At 40.5% G+C, this 22,438-nt stretch overlaps 3 protein-coding genes across 3 annotated transcripts; all 3 read left to right on the top strand.

Annotated features, from left to right (window-relative positions):
* Nucleotides 1–9,104: 9,104 nt before the first annotated feature.
* On the top strand, nt 9,105–10,487 carry LOC129726172 (uncharacterized). Its single transcript, XM_055682875.1, has 3 exons — nt 9,105–9,388; nt 9,447–9,722; nt 9,794–10,487. The coding sequence occupies exons 1-3, from the start codon at nt 9,247–9,249 to the stop codon at nt 9,883–9,885; spliced, it is 510 nt and encodes a 169-aa protein (XP_055538850.1). The 5' UTR covers nt 9,105–9,246; the 3' UTR covers nt 9,886–10,487.
* A 736-nt stretch (nt 10,488–11,223) lies between these two features.
* LOC129726170 (medium-chain specific acyl-CoA dehydrogenase, mitochondrial-like) lies at nt 11,224–14,204 on the top strand. The gene is made up of 4 exons (XM_055682874.1): nt 11,224–11,416; nt 12,010–12,268; nt 12,914–13,014; nt 13,078–14,204. Exons 1-4 carry the CDS (start codon nt 11,399–11,401, stop codon nt 13,960–13,962), a joined length of 1,263 nt encoding a protein of 420 aa, XP_055538849.1. The 5' UTR covers nt 11,224–11,398; the 3' UTR covers nt 13,963–14,204.
* A 2,618-nt stretch (nt 14,205–16,822) lies between these two features.
* LOC129723072 (medium-chain specific acyl-CoA dehydrogenase, mitochondrial-like) lies at nt 16,823–17,494 on the top strand. The gene has a single exon (XM_055677031.1). It carries the CDS (start codon nt 16,896–16,898, stop codon nt 17,346–17,348), a length of 453 nt encoding a protein of 150 aa, XP_055533006.1. The 5' UTR covers nt 16,823–16,895; the 3' UTR covers nt 17,349–17,494.
* The last annotated feature ends 4,944 nt before the right edge of the window (nt 17,495–22,438 follow it).

The raw sequence follows: 22,438 nt of genomic DNA on the forward strand, positions 1-22,438 counted from the left end.
AATCGAAGTTCAGCATCAAGGCCTTGCTTTGCTATCGCCAATGGCACTTCTTAGCGCCCGAGCTTATTTGAAATTCTTAAACAGCAAAACAAAATTCTGCTTTGAAAAAAAAAAAATTTTCAAAAATAACACTTTTTATCACTATAACCAACGTTATGGCTTTATGAGGTGCCAACCGGGATACGAGTGACCTTAGCGGAGATCGGACAACTAACTTCCGGTGGAAACTTTGTCGTATACTGACTGGGAAAGGAAGTCGTACGCGGCTGTATCCCCATGCTAGGGGCGGCACACAACAACGTCTGACCCAGAGCGGGCGGCTGAAGCATGACACGTGGCCAGCTTAGCTATTAGACGGCAGCTCCGTCGCAAGATTAAGCATCGCACCCCGAATATGAAATACTACGAACAATCCATACGGAACGAAACGGAACAGAATAATCGGCATGGGCCTAGGCGATTGAAGAAGAACATCGATTATTGGAAACTCAGTACTTGGAATGTAAGGACTCTCTTCGAACCGGCACGCGCCGGTATTCTGGCTAGAGAGCAAAAGGTAAATATAGAGGTCGCAGTGAAGTGGCCGAAAACGGGAGTACGCGAAATCCGGGCATTATATCATATTGTGGACGTTACATCTACTACAGTGGTGGAGTGAAAGCAGAAAGAGGAGTTGGTTTCGTGCTAATTGGGAAACAGATAAAGCGTGTCATAAGATGAAGACCGATCAGTTACCGTATATGCATGTTAAGAATTAAAGGCTTCAATTACAGCCCAATCAATGTTTACGCACCGATTAATAATAAACCCGATAACGGGAAAGAGAAGTTTTAAGATCTGAATGAAAGCTTCCACTCTATTACGAACCATAAAGACCTGAGGCGTATCAATTTCGCTGCAGCCAGATGGCTATCTGTAGCTCTTATTTTGCCAGTCGGAATATTCGAAATACCACCTGGATACACCCATATGGGGTGGATCCGCGCCCAGTTGTCCAACATATTGAAATCGAGGACAATGGGAAAGATACGGATACGGTACAGCGGTTTTCAACTGGAGGGGTGTCTGCAGAGTACTCCCAGAAAGTTAATGAGCAGATCGATGTGCAATATGGAGGAAACCTGAATGAAAAGTGGAGATATATTCCCAGTACGATCAGCACCACAGCGCGAGAAGCGTTCGGTACATCTGTGACAACCCCGTCCAATGAGTGGTACAACGCTGAGTTTCAGCGAGCGATGGATGAAAAGGACCGTGCCAGAAATCACATGTTGGCTACGGTTGTAAAACGACAGAGCGGAGGGAGATATTGAACTGCTAGAGCCGGTGTTCTTGCTTGCTTGTTCTTGCGGATCATTCTACAAATAGTAGGAGGGTGGTACTCAAGACACGACCGCATGACGTTGACTACCGTATTCTTATATTCCATTAAAACAAATAGTAAAGGAAATTGCAACGCTTCTTCTACAAAACTTCGAGGCACCAGAACGTGCCAGTTGCCGATTATTCTTGTTTACTGGTTAGTCCGTCCAGAATTCCAGCCATTTTAGTATTTTGCAGTATCCATGTACTACTAACAGCCACCAGCATTACGGTTGAAACCGGTACGAGATGACCGGTACTATTTTGTCTTTCCTCCTTTCAGCTAACACCTAGCGTCCGTATGTAACCGGTACGGTTTAGTAATGAAACTGATGGGGTGAAATGTTCGAACAGTACGTTTTATACCAAGGCTTCGTCAGATAATTAGAAAGAAGGAGGAACTAAGGCACCAAAAGGTACCAGTTGCCGATTATTCTCGTTTACTGGTAGTCCGTCCAGAATTCCAGCCATTTTAGTATTTTGCAGTGCCATTTATTACCAACAGCCACCAGCATAACGGGTGAAACCGGCACGAGATGACCGGTACTCTTTTGTCTTTCCTCCTTTCAGCTGCTAACACCTAGCGTCCACATGTCACTGGTGCGGTTTTGGAATCAAAATGATGGGGCGCCGGCCGCTGTCGTAAAATTAACACCAACAAAAAGATGCATATTTGCAAGGTTTTATCCGCCAGCAGCAGCATTTTGTAAAACAGAAAATTCAATTAGCCGCTTCTATTACACAATTTCGAGGCACCAAAAGGGGCCAGTTGCCGAATATATCCTTGTTTTTGGTTAGTCCGTCCAGAAATCTTTCAAGATAGCGTCCGTATGTAACCGGTACGGTTTAGTAATGAAACTGATGGGGTGAAATGTTCGAACGATACGTTTTATACCAAGGCTTCGTCAGATAATTAGAAAGAAGGAGGGGCTACATAGATGATGGAATGGTAGAGACAAATGTTTCTTGAAAGCTGCGCCGGCCGCTGTCGTAATATTAACACCAACACAAACATGCATTTTTGCAAAGTTTTTTCCGCTAGCAACAGCACTTGGTGAACAGAAAATTCAATTAGCCGCTTCTGTAACGAAATTTCGAGGCACCAAAAGGTACCAGTTGCCGATTATTCTCGTTTACTGGTAGTACGTCCAGAATTCCAGCCATTTTAGTATTTTGCAGTGCCATTTATTACCAACAGCCACCAGCATAACAGGTGAAACCGGCACGAGATGACCGGTACTCTTTTGTCTTTCCTCCTTTCAGCTGCTAACACCTAGCGTCCACATGTCACTGGTGCGGTTTTGGAATCAAAATGATGGGGCGCCGGCCGCTGTCGTAAAATTAACACCAACAAAAAGATGCATATTTGCAAGGTTTTATCCGCCAGCAGCAGCATTTTGTAAAACAGAAAATTCAATTAGCCGCTTCTATTACACAATTTCGAGGCACCAAAAGGGGCCAGTTGCCGAATATATCCTTGTTTTTGGTTAGTCCGTCCAGAAATCTTTCAAGATAGCGTCCGTATGTAACCGGTACGGTTTAGTAATGAAACTGATGGGGTGAAATGTTCGAACGATACGTTTTATACCAAGGCTTCGTCAGATAATTAGAAAGAAGGAGGGGCTACATAGATGATGGAATGGTAGAGACAAATGTTTCTTGAAAGCTGCGCCGGCCGCTGTCGTAATATTAACACCAACACAAACATGCATTTTTGCAAAGTTTTTTCCGCTAGCAACAGCACTTGGTGAACAGAAAATTCAATTAGCCGCTTCTGTAACGAAATTTCGAGGCACCAAAAGGTACCAGTTGCCGATTATTCTCGTTTACTGGTAGTACGTCCAGAATTCCAGCCATTTTAGTATTTTGCAGTGCCATTTATTACCAACAGCCACCAGCATAACAGGTGAAACCGGCACGAGATGACCGGTACTCTTTTGTCTTTCCTCCTTTCAGCTGCTAACACCTAGCGTCCACATGTCACTGGTGCGGTTTTGGAATCAAAATGATGGGGCGCCGGCCGCTGTCGTAAAATTAACACCAACAAAAAGATTCATATTTGCAAGGTTTTATCCGCCAGCAGCAGCATTTTGTAAAACAGGAAATTCAATTAGCCGCTTCTATTACACAATTTCGAGGCACCAAAAGGGGCCAGTTGCCGAATATATCCTTGTTTTTGGTTAGTCCGTCCAGAAATCTTTCAAGATAGCGTCCGTATGTAACCGGTACGGTTTAGTAATGAAACTGATGGGGTGAAATGTTCGAACGATACGTTTTATACCAAGGCTTCGTCAGATAATTAGAAAGAAGGAGGGGCTACATAGATGATGGAATGGTAGAGACAAATGTTTCTTGAAAGCTGCGCCGGCCGCTGTCGTAATATTAATACCAACACAAACATGCATTTTTGCAAGGTTTTTTTCCGCTAGCAGCAGCATTTGGTAAAACAGAAAATTCAATTAGCCGCTTCTGTGCCAAAATTTGCCAGTTGCCGATTATATTGTTGCTTTCTGGTTAGTCCGTCCAGGATTCCAGCCATTTAAGTGTTTTGCAGTAGCCATTTACTACTAAAAGCCACCAGCATTACGGGTGAAACCGGCACGATATGACCGGTACTCTTTTGTCTTTCCTCCTTTCAGCTGCTATCACCTAGCGTCCGCATGTCACTGGTGCGGTTTTGGAATTAAAATGATGGGGCGCCGGCCGCTTTCGTAAAATTAACACCAACAAAACGATGGATATTTGCAAGGTTTTTACCGCTAGCAGCAGCATAAACATCGGAAACAGAAAGTGACAACAACAATAACAACAAAGTCAGATCGATTGTATCCGTTAGTGTCGACTGTGCTTGGGAAGAGAGGTAGTGATTGGCTGCGCGGTATGATTTAGACAATCGATATTGATTACCAATTTTTCAATAGTGAATCTCAGAAAATAGTTAGTTTTTATTACATAAATTTAACCGTAAAAGAATTTCTGATCGATTGATGCCAAAATCTCGAAAACCTGATTATAGATGACTGCAAAATAAGCGCTCAAAACCTGACCACTTTTCCCAGGTTTTCCCTGGTTGAATTACTAGATTTTCAAATTCAGGGGCCTAACTTCGATATAGACGTTAGTCAACGTCAAAAGATTAACGGAAACAGGAACCAAAACGTGTCTGCCCCTGTCATGTGCAACGACAGAGAGGGAAACTTGATTACTGATAATCCAGGCCGATGGCCAGGCGTTGGAGACAACATTTCAGTGTGCTGTTGAACGACGAGGAAGATAGAGGGATTAAAGTTAAGAATGATGACATGCTGTTGATTCACCATTCATGGACGAGATGAAAAAACAGTCAGTTGAAAAGCTGAAGAACTGCAAGGCAGCTGGGAAAGACGGTATTTCCGCTGAGCTATTCAAATTCAGGAACAAACAGCTTTATTGTGCTATCCATCGGATCATACTGAAAAAGTGGTATGATGAATTGCCCTCGGGATATGCCCAATCTACAAAAACGGTCACTGTAGTAATTATCGGACTGTAGTAATTATCGGGGCATAGTTCTTCTCAGTACGGTGTACAAACTCCCGCATCCTATTTCACAGACCGAGGCCGTTGCAGGAAACCTTTTAATACCAATGTATAAATTTCAAGAATTCAACTTGCAGACTCACTATCTGTTCATAGACTTTAGGGCAGCGTACGATTCGGTTAAAATCAATGAGTTATGGCAGGTATTGCTCGAACAGGGTTTTCCAACAAAACTAATTAGACTGATTCGTTCCAACCTTAATGGTTCCACATCAAACGTTAGAGTAGCTGGTGAGATATCGGACACTTTGCTGACGTTAGATGGTTTCAAGCAGGGTGACGATATGTCAAACTTATTGTTCAACATCGCTTTGGAAGGAGATATACGAAGGGCGTGCAGAGAGGTGGCACTACCATGGCGAAGTCTCACATAATCTTAGATTTTGCGGCGGATATCGAAATCATTGGTATTAACCGTAGAGCAGCGGATGAGGCCTCCCGAAAGGGAAGCTGCGAGAATAGGCCTTGTAATAAACTTTTCCAAAACAAAGTACATAGTGGCAGGCAGAAAGCATGGTAGCTCGGCGGTGGTGATAGTTGGGTAATCGTTTGAAGTAAACGACAAATTTAATTTTCCTGGGTACACTGGTGAAGTACGACAATGAGGTTAGATAAAGAGGCGGAAAGCTACCGCAAACGGATTGTGTAACCAACTGAGGTCTCGAGGCCTGTAAACCTATACAAAACTAGTACTGTGGCATGACAACGTATTGTGGATTCGACACTGAGCCGATAATCGGTCTGTCTCCGTCATATTAGGTAAGTAAGCAAGTTAGTAAGGAACGTTTTGGCTAGTGGCAGAAAAAGAATAACTACTTCAACTAACTAATTTGGGGCGCTAATTAGTGCCATTGGCATGTCATAATACGATAGTGGTTTAACATTCCTGCGAACGTGGTACCAAAATTCAACTCATACTGGAAAACTCTTATAACTTTAAGATATGTTTTTTTTTAAATTAATATTCCCGTGATGATCAAAACTGGAAAAACAATAATTTTAAAAATACACAAAATTCAACAGGTTCAGCAGGTTGTATGTATTTTTACATGCAGGAGAGCTTCATTTACTCCTCTGCTTTCAGTTTGCTGCAAAACTGATTATGATTTTGTAATACTAGATGCACAAACTAATATAGAGACAAATCGCGCGAAATGACCGATGGTCGAATATCGAATATCGAATATCGAACGTCTTAAGACATGGCCTGCATAACGTGGTTCCGCCAATTCACTCGGTCCATGGCTGCCTGCCTCCAGTTCCGCGGGCACCCGGTACTTTGCAGATCGTGCTCCATCTGGTCCACCCATCTTGCTCGTTGCGCCCCTCGCCTTCTCGTTCCCGCCGGATTTGAAGCGAACACCAATTTTGCAGGGTAGCTATCCGGCATTCTAGCTACATGCCCTGCCCAGCGTATCCTTCCAGCTTTAGCCACTTTCTGAATACTGGGTTCACCGTCGAGGCGCGCAAGCTCGTGGTTCATCCTACGCCTCCACACTCCGTTCTCCTGCACACCGCCAAAGATGGTTCTTAGCACCCGACGTTTAAAAACTCCGAGTTCTCGCAAGTCCTCCTCGAGCATTGTCCACGTCTCATGCCCGTAGAGAACGACCGGTCTTATTAGCCTTTTGTACAGGATACACTTGGTGCGAAGACTCAAATTATGCGACCGTATTTTTTTATGGAGCCCATAGTAGGCACGACTTCCACTGATAATACGTCTCCTTATCTCCCGGCTGGTATCGTTATTCTCAGTTACCAGAGAGCCGAGGTACACAAACTCGTCGACCACCTCGAACTCATCCCCGTCGATTGTTACCGTATTGCCTAGGCGTGCCCTGTCGTGCTCGGACCCACCTGCAAGCATATACTTAGTTTTTGACGAATTAATCTACAGTCCGATCCTATCTGCTTCACGTTTCAGTCGGGTATACTGGTCTGCCACCGTCTCAAATTTTCTGCCGACAATATCCACGTCATCCGCAAAGCAAATAAATTGACCTGATCTGTTAAAAATCGTGCCCCGCATGTCGAACCCTGCTCGTCTCATAACACCCTCTAGCGCGACGTTAAACAATAAGCAGGAGAGACCACCACCTTGTCGGAGCCCCCTGTGAGACTCTAATGGGTTCGACGTTCCACCCGAAATTCTCACACAACACTTCACATCCTCCATCGTAGCCTTGATCAGTCTTGTCAGCTTCCCCGGGAAGCCGTTTTCGTCTAGAATTTTCCATACCTCTTGTCGGTTTATTGAATCGTATGCGGCTTTAAAATCGACGAAAAGATGGTGTGTAGGGACTCTAAACTCACGGCACTTTTGGAGGATCTGCCTCCATTCTTATCCCTACACATTTCGGCTCGTGGGACAAAGCCTCTGTGGGATTTGTTGAGTTTTTGGTAGAACTTTCGTGTTTCGTGTGTGCGGTGCAGCTGCTCGAGTTCATCACATTCCTCCTCTTCCTGGCGACGCTTTTTTTCCTTGGAGAGTTGGACTTGCTGCCTCCGTTTCAGTCTATATCGCTCCACATTCTGACGGGTGGCTCTACGCAGCATTGTTGCCCGCGCTGCGTTCTTCTCGTCCAAAATCTGCCGACATTCTTCGTCAAACCACTCGTTACGTCGATTCGGTTGCACGTGTCCCAGGACTTCCTCCGCAGCACTGCTGATAGCTTTTTTCACGGCATTCCAGCGATCTCCTAGAGGGGCTTCTTCAAGCTCTCCCTCTTCTGGCAGTGCAGCTTCGAGCGATGACGCGTACTGTGTTGCGATGTCGTGTTGCTTCAGTCGCGCGAGATTATACCGTGGCGGGCAACGGTACTGTATGTTATTCACAACGGATAGTTTTTGGCGTATCTTAACCATCACTATGTAGTGATCTGAATCGATGTTAGCGCCTCGATGTGATCTGACATCGATAATGTCCGAGAAATGCCGACCATCTATCAAAACGTGGTCGATTTGTGTTTCTGTTCTATTCGGTGATCTCCAGGTGAGTCTATGGTGGAGGCTATGCTGAAAGAAGGTGCTACGTATGGCCATGTTCTTGGAGGTGGCGAAGTCGATTAGTCTAAGGCCATTTTCATTCGTCAGCTGGTGTGCACTGAATCGTCCAATCACCGGTCTGTACTCCTCCTCCTGGCCAACCTGAGCGTTGTAATCCCCGATGATGATCTTGACATCATGTTTTGGGCAGCGATCATATTCACTCTCCAACTACGCGTAGAATTTTTGAATAATTAATTATCTACAATTTTGTCGAAGACGTCACACCAATCAAACGAACCGAAGTGCTTTTTTTTATTTTATACTCATTTTTTCACAATATTATGAACCACCCTATGCCGAATAAATGAATCACCCTAATTAAACATAATGTATTCTATGCTTGTTATAGTGTACATCATTATACAAGCTATTTCGAGAGACTAGTGATCAATTTCAAAACATAAATTCTAAGCATTTTGAACTCCGCCTTCCACAATTGAAAAAACGACTAAGTCCCAGAGAGTAGATTTTTGCAAAAAAAAATTTTTCAGATGACACCAATTCTCGACGTTTCATGCATTTTTAAGTCCTTTGGCATCAAAAAAAAAAAATTTCGAAAACCGAAATTTCACATACCCCCCTTGGGTGATTTGTCGGTTTTCAAAAAAGCCAAACTTCAATCGCTTTGCGCCACGCCATTTTAAGTCCGATTGAGCTGAAATTTTGCACAGGGTGTTTTTTTCGAGCAGGTGAACATTTTGTATAGGGTTTTTTTTTTTTTTGAAATTCTAGATGACCATTTTGGCTGGCACCCAAACATATATATTCTAAAAATTTTGTATGGACCGTGAACATTACACATACCCCCCCAAAGCTGTCCACGTGGTATGTGGATGGCCCCTTAGGTAAATTACGCAACTTAGGATTTTATTTCAACAATTTTTGTTTTATTTTGTATGATCGGAAAATCTTGAGACCATTTCAACTTACAGCAATATGAAATCATCCCAACGATATCGACTAATACGTATTTTCAGCATTTCACGAAAATCCCATAAATTGTTATAAATCCACCATTCTCGTATTGCTTCTAGTTAGTAGTTCGAATGGCAAGCGGGTTGGGTTTTCCGCAAACGGCACCATCAGTGCACCCACTCAAAGGGGTATTAAAACAGTATATGCAGCTTATCGGCAGCTTCATTCATCTCGCAGCACTAGACCGGTATGTGCATCATATACCTACACGTGCTCGGGTCACTCAGCTAGTAGCATCCAGTTTTATCTAAGTAGTGTTGAAACAAGCAGCGGATAACCATCATGGAGTTCCAAACGAAAACATTCCGCAGATTAGGATTCATTTACGCCGTACTTTGTTTCATCGGCTCCTCATTTGGAGTGGTTATCTTTTTCAAACAGTTGGTGGAATATGAATCTTTTTGTGCAAAAGTATTCTGCGGAGGTTAGACTAGCTATTTTATTTATGTTTACCGAGTAATATCTCTGTTTTTTTTTTTCAGGAAACGAATTCATGATCGTTACCACCATCAAGATGCTCGTGTTCGTACTATCCGCGACAGTTTCTGTGTTTCTCAAACTAGCAATCGATGAAACTGAACTTACCTATATATACATCTTCAAGGCGTTTATGATTACGAGAAATCTCGTCCTGCTTGTCCGTTGGTCAGTCGAAAGTGCCAGCCTTAAAATTGCACAAATACGTGAAACCGACACACCGATGGTTCTTCTGGAAGAAGAATTATCAAAAGTAACCCTTTTGCTACTATCGATTTCAGGTAGGATTATAGTGTTATAATTTATGATTTTGCCAGTGATTTAATCGGGGGGTTTTACGCTTCATAAACAGTTGTGTTTGGAGTGGAAATGTGGATCACCAATGGTATTCAACGGTACGTGGAACGAGCTTCGCGCGATGAGGAATCGCATGATATTATTTAGCGGAATGTGAAAAATCCAAACTGCCATGACTCACGTTTAGTCAATAATTATTTTTTCGTAAGAGTGCGTTTCATATTTCCAGTTTGTAGAAAATTTCAATAAGCGTGAAATAGCTTTCATTATAACAACACTAAAAAAGCTAGGACTAGAGTTTGGTTCGACATTAGCAAGTAACAATAATATTGCCATTAATACGAGAATGTGGAGTCTGACAGCCAGAAAAGATAATATTCTAGTGTTAAAAATTATTATTTGATATGAGACTTCTAGTCATACTGCCATAGTGATCTCAGAAATAATTTGTATTTTATTGTAACCTAGTAATTGTAATAGATACGAATTTATTCATACTAACATTTGAACTTCTCAGAAACATTACCAATAGCTTATACAATGAACATATCTCTTCAAAAACTCAACTGCTAAACGGACTAAACGTATACTCGTTACAAAATATATCTAACATTGAAAATAGTATAAATTATTTTTAGTGTTATTTATGTTACTTTGTTTAAAGAAATCAAATTTTATATGATCTGCAGTGAAGATGGAAAATATATTAAATAATAAAGTGAAGATTGAAAATATATTAAATCAAAGGATACCATTTCCTTACCTTTTTTTTCATCTAAACTAAATTTTGATGACAATAAAATGAATTAAAACCCTTTTTTTCGTGTGTAATGTAGCACAAAGAAATCCAAAAAACCTCTACTACGTGGTATTGAATACTTTTCGCATAATATCTTTAAAACACTTGGTCACACCTAAATCTGATTACTTACTCGGACCATTTTCGATTTGCTCTCGAGCTTATTTAAGGGATTTCTATTAACGTCATATCTGCTGCTAAAATAATTGTATCGGATATCACAAAAACATTTGCTTCTCACTGTTTATGTTCGCTTTACGACAGAAAGAGGGCACTTGGAACAACAGAAGCGCCATCTCACTTCGTTTATGTCATGATGCTTTCATACAAGTTTTGTCCCTGCTACGCTACGTTCTGTCTGTAGCGATCCTCTCCTACACCAACATAATCTATGTTTTGGTCATAGATACACGTAGCGTTCACAACGTTCGTGATGAGCATTACCAACATTTAATATGATCGGGTAAGTGCAAAATATGTTCCAATTATAAAAAACGTTAACCGTTAATTTACGAAAAACATCGAATCAAATTCATTGATATAATATATATAATTACTAAACGTTATTCAACATCGTGAAAGTACAGACTCACCTTTATAAGCTCATCTTGACGAATAGCGATAGTACAACTACAACGTAACGTACATCGATGAGCTCGGTATATTGCACAAAATTCCCGTCGTAGCTCCGCCAGAGTAGCCACATTGATACGTTGGCTTTTGGCGAGATACCTCTGCTTATAGGCCAATCAAGTTCACTTCTTCGCTTACGTAGTTTGTTCCGGTTTAGTTGATAAATTTTGTATTTTCTCGCGTTTTTCTGGCGATTTTTTCTGTTCTAATTTGTCAACTTGGGTAAAAATGGCTGCTTTAGCTCAGGTATGTCTAAACTTAAGGAAACCAGTCGGGAATATGCCGTATTATTGGCTACAGCGTTCTGCAGAAACTACACTCGGTGGACTTTGGACATTGCACTCTCGAGTTAATCTTGATGACTTGTTGATTTTCAATCAACAATTGAATAGAAAAGCCTTTGATTTTTGAGTCTTTTTGTAACTAAAAAACAATTCAAACAAGAAATGAGATTAGGTCATTGATCATCAATTGATATTTTTAAAAAGATCCCAAGATTGAATTCTTCGGAAAACAATAGAGAGTGAGGGCAGAATTTACTTCTCTTTTATTTTATCTCGTGCTCTTTACTTATCAGAATAATGATATTTGGGCACCCAATAAGCTCTTTCACGAGGTGCCAAACCCTTATCAGTAACGGCCGTCGCAGGCCTATTTAGCTTATTTAAATGCTGATAAGGCTAAAATTGGCTGTTCCAATCGTTTGCATTACAAGCACAAAGGATTTTATAGGTCGTTCCGCATTTCACCGGCAGTCTAAGTTGTTTTTTATTTACCTTTTGATGTCATCTTTTCAATCGATTCAATGCGCGCAATCATCATGCTTTCTGCCTTTTCAGCTGATTAAATCTACCGTCCGTCCGGCATGCCGTGCACTATCCTCGAAGGCTGCTCCAGCTGTGGAGACTTCAGCCCTGGGGCCCAGCTTTGCCCTGAGTGATGAACAGCGGGAAATAGTGGACATGACGAAGAAGTTCGTCCGGGAGGAAATTATCCCGGTGGCCGCTCAGTACGACAAAACTGGCGAATACCCATGGCCAATCATAAAGCGAGCCTGGGAGCTGGGCTTGATGAACAACCACGTTCCAGCGGAAATTGGTGAGTGTTACACATAGTTCTGCATTGTATGAAATTTTGCCGAGCATTACTATTGCTCATCATTGTTAATCCACTCGAACTTTAATTAAAATATGGACTGAGCCTTAAGTTAATAGATAGTGTTTGTACCATATGATGAGATTATGAGATCATGGCTAGTTATCTTCCTCGAATTTCTGATATGCTTCAACAAATAGCAACATCCTGCAGAATGCAATCTGAGTTTTAGCTCGATAAGTTTACATGATAAACAAGCCAAGTAAATAAAAGTAGTACAACTGTCGTATTGAAACAAACAACTAAAATCGTACACCAAGCAATATAAAACACAAACGAAATAGTAAGTAAAAAACCAAAATAGGTCTGATTAGAAAACATGCAACAAACGAAGAACGTTACAGAAAAAAAGAGAAAAATATCTTTTCATTTAATATAGTGTATCAATTTTTGGTTGAGATAATCTTCACGAATATACTTTTGAGTTTTGAGGCTCAAGTAATAACCAAAATAAACAAAATTGTGCAAAATGTTTTTCTCCACTTAGGTCATAAAACATGACACTCTTCATCACAAAAAATCTCCTATCTCGAAGATAAGAACAAAGCAACAATGCAATTTAAATAACGGTCAGCAATCTTGTTCCAGGGGGTACTGATATGTCCATCATGACCAGTTGTCTAATTGCCGAAGAACTGGCCTACGGGTGCACGGGCATTATGACGGCTCTCGAAGCCAGTGGTCTTGGAGTAAGTGAAATCAAATACTTTTTCTTTCGATTTAACTCTAACAATTTTATTTCTATTTTTCAGCAAACACCTGTAATATTAGCCGGTAATGATGCGCAGAAGAAAAAATATCTTGGCCGACTGCTGGAGCAACCACTTGTGGCGGCTTACTGTGTGACCGAACCGGGAGCCGGTTCGGATGTGAATGGTGTGAAAACACGTGCCGAGAAGAAGGGTGACGAATGGATCATCAATGGGCAGAAAATGTGGATCACCAATGGTGGTGTTGCCAACTGGTACTTCGTCTTGGCTCGTACCAATCCGGACCCCAAATGTCCAGCGTCGAAAGCATTCACCGGATTTATCGTGGAACGAGAAACTCCTGGTCTAACGCCGGGTCGCAAAGAGCAAAATATGGGCCAACGTGCCTCCGATACCCGCGGCATCACATTCGAAGACGTTCGAGTTCCCAAAGAAAACGTACTGATCGGTGAGGGAGCTGGTTTCAAGATTGCGATGGGTACTTTCGATAAAACACGACCCCCGGTGGCTGCGGGTGCTGTAGGACTAGCCCAACGTTGCCTGGATGAGGCCCTCAAATATTCACTGGAACGTAAGACCTTTGGCGTTCCAATTGCAGCCCATCAGGCAGTTTCCTTTATGCTGGCTGATATGGCAATCGGTGTCGAAACCGCTAGATTAATTACGATGAAGTCCGCCTGGGAGGTTGATCAGGGCCGAAGAAATAGCTACTATGCCTCCATTGCCAAGTGCTACGCAGCAGACATGGCCAACAAGGTGGCGTCCGATGCGGTACAGGTCTTTGGCGGAAACGGGTTCAACACCGAGTATCCAGTGGAGAAGTTGATGCGGGATGCCAAGATTTATCAAATCTACGAGGGTACATCGCAGATTCAGAGATTGATCATTTCGAGAAACATGATGGAAATTGCAAAGGGAAAGTTGTGATGAGTGGATAGATCGATATAGATTTAAGAGTATTTGTTTTTTGTTACTCCACTATTTGAAAGTTTTTGGTGCAAGTAAAGTATAGAATTTTTTTATGAAAAAAAAACAACAGGCGACGTTGTAATAAACTGGATGCTTGAGTATAGATATTAAAAGTTATTTCTTTTTTTAGGTATGTCAACTTTTTTTATTTGTAATAAAACAGTGCATCACGTAAATAAAATAAAGATTTAACAAACACACCAGTTATCATAGAAAAACAAAATTATCTCAGCCGGAATATGACATAACAGGCAGTCTCAACATTTTAAAAAGTGTTGTTTATGTTACAGAGAAAAAATTATTCTATACAGGGTGGACACGAAATTACTGCAACACCTCCAATTGGGTCCTAAAGTTTTAAACGGTTTTCTGATTTTTATATATCAGCTGAAAGAGTGCAATTTTCTGAGCAAAACGTGATTTTGAAAAAATGTTTATCGTTTTCCTTTGATTTTTAAATGAAGAACAAAAAACTGCTCGAAATGCCTTGAATGACAGTTCTCTCATATAGCGTACATGGGCGAAACGTCAACTAAGGCGTCATCCATTAATTATGTAAGGACTTTTTTCGAAATTTTCGTCCCCCCTTCCCCCATAATAAGGCTTAGTAAGATTTTGCATTACCCCTCTCCCCCCACGAATCTTACGTAAGGTTGTCTTTCTAGGGAAAAAAAATATTTTCGAAGGTAAAACATTTTTTTTACACATGGCATATTCGTAGAGGATAAAACAAAGCAAGTTAATACTATGTTAACGTCAACAAAATTCAAAATTATGTAGAAATGAAGTAAAGCACGCAATCACCCAGCGACGGCGAATTCACTGCTTTTTCAAGGTTCAACTGTTAAGATCGCAGGGATAAATAATTCAACTAATTTTATTTTTTTAAGTTTTGTAAACTTTTTTTCAGTTTTTTTTAAAGTTTTCAATCTTACGTAAGATTCTCTTGAATCCCCCCTCCCCCCTTCGTAAGCATTCGTAAGAAATTTGGATACCCCCCCCCTCTCCCCCTAAACCCTTACGTAATTTGTGATGCATTGATGAATGTACGAGAACGTCATGAATATTGGTTGGTAATAATAAATCAATTCTCAAACATTGATTTTCATAAGGTTTTCTGCTGATACCAGAGCCACCACCCCTTGGTTATAGAATTATTCAAAGGCCATATTAAAAAAAAGTTTAACAAAACATTGGCATTCAGTCTACCTCTGTTAGCTCTAAAAATAACCTCTCGTTTCATCGTGTAACTTCGGGCAATAAGCCGACTTCACAGTTTGAGAAGTTTCTGAATACAAGATTTTGAAGAGCCGGTTTACCCCACTAACCCCTTTTCCGAAAACCTAAATTTCTGCAAACTTTTGCATTAGTGCATTAGTGCATAAAGAACAAGGACACAAAACCGGAGTTTCGCTTCTCGCACAATAGGTTCGATATGATGGTCAATAACATGTTATAGAAAAAATGGATTTTCTCAGGCATCTTCATAACGGCGCATTTTTTGAAAATATCTTATGAAAGCTCTTGTGTTGCACTACAAAACGTATCATTTGGATTTTAATCCTAGATCTGTTGGCAAGAGAAAAACTGCTGTGAGAATAACCTTATTTTTTAAGAAAAATGCGTATATCTCATCATGTATTCTCGATAGCAACTTCCAATAAACCTCATTTTGTTGCCTTTATAGAGTAGAATAAACATGCTAATTTTCATGACAATCGATTCAGTTTACACAAAGTTATAACAATTTTACGTTTTTAGCAACTTTTGGACATCAATTTTTGACGTGCTTTTTTACCCCACTTACCCCTTTTTAAAAAATCTGACATTATGCAAAACATTATTCTATTATATAGATAAACAAACCCTGGAAGTTTCAGTCCAATCGGAGAACCTCGAAACAAGACCTAGTTGCGATCTCCGCGAACTGGTTCTTAAAAATCGAAGGGAAACGATGAACATTTTTTAAAAATCACGTTTGCTCAGAAAACGTGGCTTTTTCAAATGATATATAAAAACTGGTATAGGGCGAGAAAAAATTTTGTACGCACCGTCGTTTGTCGAAAGTTGTGCTGGCCACGATCGAAAAACCAAACCTAAGAAGAAAAGTTAGAATACAGCAAATTCGAAATCAATAAAAATCCGCCCTCGTGGAATGTGGATGGCCCCTTTCAGGTAAACACTAGGGAACGAAACAGTTGTGTTTCTAATTAGACATTTGAGGTTGACCGGTGCGATTCTGCTTATGTGTGAATAAAGGGGACAGAAATGAACCTGATCGTTACATCAATACAAACGCAGCGAGTGAACAAAACTCTATTCAATATCGGATTTATTCCGAAAGGATACAATTCTCAAAATGTGCCACAGCTGCAGTCTATTGAAACTTTCTGAGCAAATTTGAAGCGAATGGTCTACCATAAAGGTTACAGAGTAAAAAACGTCGATTGTTTGATAGAAAAATCAAGAAGGAGCTAAACACAATTGAAACATCCGGAATTCAGAAAGCTATAAAGCAAGTACTCCAGAGGATCAAGAAATCAGCGCGATGCGGAGCTGAATTTTTTCTATGAGGTTTGTAAATGAGTTACATTACTTGAATAAACGAACAACTATAGAAAAATAAGTTGCGCAAGATTTTAATTTGGAATTGAAAATTTGTTCGGATTTTTTCCTCATACGTTAGAGCTCCACTCATACAATTGAAATTCGTTCCACTCAAATTTAATATCCGTTACGCATTCTTAAACTTTGTTTGAGATGTCTGGCTCGTTAAATTCGATATTTTTGGAGTTTTCTTTAGGAACTTTCTTGAATAAATAACATTCGAAGACGTTCGAGTTCCCAAAGAAAACGTACTGATCGGTGAGGGAGCTGGTTTCAAGATTGCGATGGGTACTTTCGATAAAACACGACCCCCGGTGGCTGCGGGTGCTGTAGGACTAGCCCAACGTTGCCTGGATGAGGCCCTCAAATATTCACTGGAACGTAAGACCTTTGGCGTTCCAATTGCAGCCCATCAGGCAGTTTCCTTTATGCTGGCTGATATGGCAATCGGTGTCGAAACCGCTAGATTAATTACGATGAAGTCCGCCTGGGAGGTTGATCAGGGCCGAAGAAATAGCTACTATGCCTCCATTGCCAAGTGCTACGCAGCAGACATGGCCAACAAGGTGGCGTCCGATGCGGTACAGGTCTTTGGCGGAAACGGGTTCAACACCGAGTATCCAGTGGAGAAGTTGATGCGGGATGCCAAGATTTATCAAATCTACGAGGGTACATCGCAGATTCAGAGATTGATCATTTCGAGAAACATGATGGAAATTGCAAAGGGAAAGTTGTGATGAGTGGATAGATCGATATAGATTTAAGAGTATTTGTTTTTTGTTACTCCACTATTTGAAAGTTTTTGGTGCAAGTAAAGTATAGAATTTTTTATGAAAAAAAAACAACAGGCGACGTTGTAATAAACTGGATGCTTGAGTATAGATATTAATATTCGTAAGAAATTTGGATACCCCCCCCCCCCGTCTCCCCCTAAACCCTTACGTAATTTGTGATGCATTGATGAATGTACGAGAACGTCATGAATATTGGTTGGTAATAATAAATCAATTCTCAAACATTGATTTTCATAAGGTTTTCTGCTGATACCAGAGCCACCACCCCTTGGTTATAGAATTATTCAAAGGCCATATTAAAAAAAAGTTTAACAAAACATTGGCATTCAGTCTACCTCTGTTAGCTCTAAAAATAACCTCTCGTTTCATCGTGTAACTTCGGGCAATAAGCCGACTTCACAGTTTGAGAAGTTTCTGAATACAAGATTTTGAAGAGCCGGTTTACCCCACTAACCCCTTTTCCGAAAACCTAAATTTCTGCAAACTTTTGCATTAGTGCATTAGTGCATAAAGAACAAGGGCACAAAACCGGAGTTTCGCTTCTCGCACAATAGGTTCGATATGATGGTCAATAACATGTTATAGAAAAAATGGATTTTCTCAGGCATCTTCATAACGGCGCATTTTTTGAAAATATCTTATGAAAGCTCTTGTGTTGCACTACAAAACGTATCATTTGGATTTTAATCCTAGATCTGTTGGCAAGAGAAAAACTGCTGTGAGAATAACCTTATTTTTTAAGAAAAATGCGTATATCTCATCATGTATTCTCGATAGCAACTTCCAATAAACCTCATTTTGTTGCCTTTATAGAGTAGAATAAACATGCTAATTTTCATGACAATCGATTCAGTTTACACAAAGTTATAACAATTTTACGTTTTTAGCAACTTTTGGACATCAATTTTTGACGTGCTTTTTTACCCCACTTACCCCTTTTTAAAAAATCTGACATTATGCAAAACATTATTCTATTATATAGATAAACAAACCCTGGAAGTTTCAGTCCAATCGGAGAACCTCGAAACAAGACCTAGTTGCGATCTCCGCGAACTGGTTCTTAAAAATCGAAGGGAAACGATGAACATTTTTTAAAAATCACGTTTGCTCAGAAAACGTGGCTTTTTCAAATGATATATAAAAACTGGTATAGGGCGAGAAAAAATTTTGTACGCACCGTCGTTTGTCGAAAGTTGTGCTGGCCACGATCGAAAAACCAAACCTAAGAAGAAAAGTTAGAATACAGCAAATTCGAAATCAATAAAAATCCGCCCTCGTGGAATGTGGATGGCCCCTTTCAGGTAAACACTAGGGAACGAAACAGTTGTGTTTCTAATTAGACATTTGAGGTTGACCGGTGCGATTCTGCTTATGTGTGAATAAAGGGGACAGAAATGAACCTGATCGTTACATCAATACAAACGCAGCGAGTGAACAAAACTCTATTCAATATCGGATTTATTCCGAAAGGATACAATTCTCAAAATGTGCCACAGCTGCAGTCTATTGAAACTTTCTGAGCAAATTTGAAGCGAATGGTCTACCATAAAGGTTACAGAGTAAAAAACGTCGATTGTTTGATAGAAAAATCAAGAAGGAGCTAAACACAATTGAAACATCCGGAATTCAGAAAGCTATAAAGCAAGTACTCCAGAGGATCAAGAAATCAGCGCGATGCGGAGCTGAATTTTTTCTATGAGGTTTGTAAATGAGTTACATTACTTGAATAAACGAACAACTATAGAAAAATAAGTTGCGCAAGATTTTAATTTGGAATTGAAAATTTGTTCGGATTTTTTCCTCATATGTTAGAGCTCCACTCATACAATTGAAATTCGTTCCACTCAAATTTAATATCCGTTACGCATTCTTAAACTTTGTTTGAGATGTCTGGCTCGTTAAATTCGATATTTTTGGAGTTTTCTTTAGGAACTTTCTTGAATAAAGAGTTTCTCAGAACACCATTCTCTACAAACTACCTTTTATTATCCTTCTATTCAGGGCCGGCGTCACATTATTTTCCCGAGTGGGTAGTAGGAATAGGGAAGGTGACAAAGTCGTAGCCGGGGAAGGGGTGGGGGGGGTTGTGACCTTCTGATACCTGAACGAAATTTTACGATAAGTCGACAGTGCATCAACAATAGGGTGCCAATGGAATGTTTAATAGATATTAGATTTTTGAATTTCGTTTAGTAGTCATGTAATAATTTCCCATGGAAGGCAATTATATAGGTTCATTTGCAAAAGTAATTTCACGCCCTTGCGAGTGGCTTTCCGAGAGTTTACCGGAACATTCGCCATGGTGGACATGCGTGTAAGCATGTTTATGAGTTCTTTCTTCGTTCTATTCATCAATTCCTCCTCAATTTTCACGTCAAGATTGTTAAGTTAGGTCTCACGCTTCTGGTTTGTCCAGGAGCTCTGGATGGGATGCAGCTGGGGAACGTTGGGTGGGTTGGCCGACCTGGGTACCGCATCGATTTTCAGCCGCTCCATCTCTTCCAACGATTGCTTCGAGTAGTGGGTCGACACCACATCGGGCCAGAGCACCGCGTCTTCGCCCCTACGGTATTTCTTGATAAACGACGCACCACTGAGTGCTCGGTTAAAAAAATAATGACAGCTGTAACACTTTTGCATAAATCTCGGTTCACCAAACTGAAATTTCGGCACAAAGTATTTGAAATCCGAGATTTCAGTTAGCTTGAACCGAGATTTACGAAAAAATGTGACAGCTGTCATTTTCTTCTTAATCGAGCACTCAGTGGTGCCTTTCTCGGCAATAAATTACCGAGACCCGGCATAAAATTTTAAGTGTGTATAAATTTCCCCGTCACGGCTAGTACGGAGCTTCTCGCTGATTGCCAGCCACAGAGCACCTTCTTTGGGAACTTGATGTGTAAAATGAATTCCACCTCAGAGGTCACTTCCTTCGTGGGTAAAGTAAAATATGGAGTGCCCAGTTGTTTTCATCCAGGGTGAGATAGGTCTCGGCAAGGACCACCAGCATCACGTCGCGATTCGCCGAGAAAATCGACTCGACCATCGAGCAACTCCGAAACCAATGAACGGGACTTCCGCTTTCTGATGTCCAGGTACTTTTCCACTGTTTGGCCGGTTGAACCGTCCTCCCAATCAAGCGTACGCAGCGATGTAGCCACTTCCCCCTCGATTCTCCTCTTCGGCATTCTTTTGAGCTTCTTGTCGCTCGGGGTCGTCGACCGTCCAGAACCCATCTTCTTCCGATGCTCTGATTGTAGTCCAGCAGTGCCAACATGTTGTAGATACCGAAACAAGCGTACCCGGCGCCCCTTTCCGTACGATGTCTGTTTTCGACGCGACGGGGTAACGTTCTTTGATCGCGCAAACTTCTGAACGGAGTAGCTTCACTGTTTTCGCCATTATGGTTAGAGTTTGAGTCAATTTTTTTCTGCTGACTCATAGGTTACTATGATTGATGCTTCATGGGTAGTTTCGTCAGTGCGTGTAAAGGTAAACTCATGAAAAGTCGGCCTTTTTTGAGCATTTTTTTTTATGCTAACGTTATAACTCAACGAATTTATCTTCTCTAAAAAAGTTTCCATCCAAAATTTGAGCTTAATCGAACGTCTGACAGGGTTTCACTTACAGTCGTGAAAGTCTTACATTTTTGACCAACCTAAAAATGCACAAGAGTAGTTCTTGAAGTTTCAGAAATCGATTTTTTTATTGCAAATCTCTTGGAAATGCATGAAATGTCGAGAACTGATGTTGTTTCATATAAATTTGTTTTAAAAACAAAAATTATATTTCAGGGACTTGGAAACTTTTGCGTTGGGAGACTCGAGCTACACCAGAACACACAAGAGACACTCCCAGCTGTAACTTTGACCGCTTTGGCTCTACTTCCCAAAGTCCGATTGAGCTCAAATTTGGCATGGAAAATTTTTACGAGAAAACAAAACTTTAGAACTCTATCGTAAATGCAATTCAGAACTCTATCGTAAATGAAACAGTTGAAAAAAATAATCCTTTTCTCTGAGTAACGTTACAACTGTACATAAGTTTGTAGATTTATAACCTCTCGCTCAACGATATCCATCAAAAAATCTGTCGCTCGCAACAGTACATTTTTTTGGTTTTGTCCAATAGTTCCGTGTGGGTAAGTACCCACATGGATATTTTCCGAGTGGGTTCTACTACCCATACTACCCACATGAAACGCCGGCCCTGCTTCTATTTTGCTTCCTTAAGAAATTAGCGACAGCCTCGCACAAGTGGTTGCACTATATATCCACTACCAAAAGATGGTCAATAGTTTGAGAATCAACATTCTAGAAGGCTACGATCAACTAGGAGCCAACCCTTAGGAGTTATTATTTTCGCCCTGATTCCAGTCCTGTCCGACCACTATGCAACTTTTTGATTATTCTGTTGGCATAACTTTTATTCTAAGATGAAGAAGTTTAGTGAAGGAATAAGAGTTATGATTGGAACAGTTCTTTTCATAAGTGACGTATGTGTTATAAATAATCTTAAAAATTCTTTCACATAGTAGCACTTTATCCAACATTTAAGTTTAAAAGAAGTTTACAAATGTTTCCTTAATGCCTATATATTACTTTTAGAAGTTTTTGCTCCCGTAACATTAACACGAAAAGTTACCTGGACATTCCTACGATTTCATTAAAATATTTCTAGTATAACTTCTAAAAATAGTCATTGTAACATTTGAATATTAAATAGGAAAATCTAATTTGAGCAATGGTACCTTGTAAAACCTTGTGGATGACCCGTAATCACTGAATGATACCAATGAAGTAAAAAATTGTACGTTGTTCGTGATGTTACAACGCTAAAATACCCCTGTTTTCTTATTGGCTTAAAATTAACACATTCAAAATTTTATAAAAAAAACCGGAATTAATCCACCTAGTGGTGCAGAAACCTTTGTTACACTAACTATTATTATATACTTATTAGGCCAGTAAATCATAAATCGTATACCACCATGTGAGTCCAATTTCAATAATGAATGAAATGAATTTAAAAGA

The sequence above is a fragment of the Wyeomyia smithii genome, chromosome 2 (genome assembly GCF_029784165.1).
Source record: "Wyeomyia smithii strain HCP4-BCI-WySm-NY-G18 chromosome 2, ASM2978416v1, whole genome shotgun sequence".
In the NCBI taxonomy this organism is placed as follows: Eukaryota; Metazoa; Arthropoda; class Insecta; order Diptera; family Culicidae; genus Wyeomyia; species Wyeomyia smithii.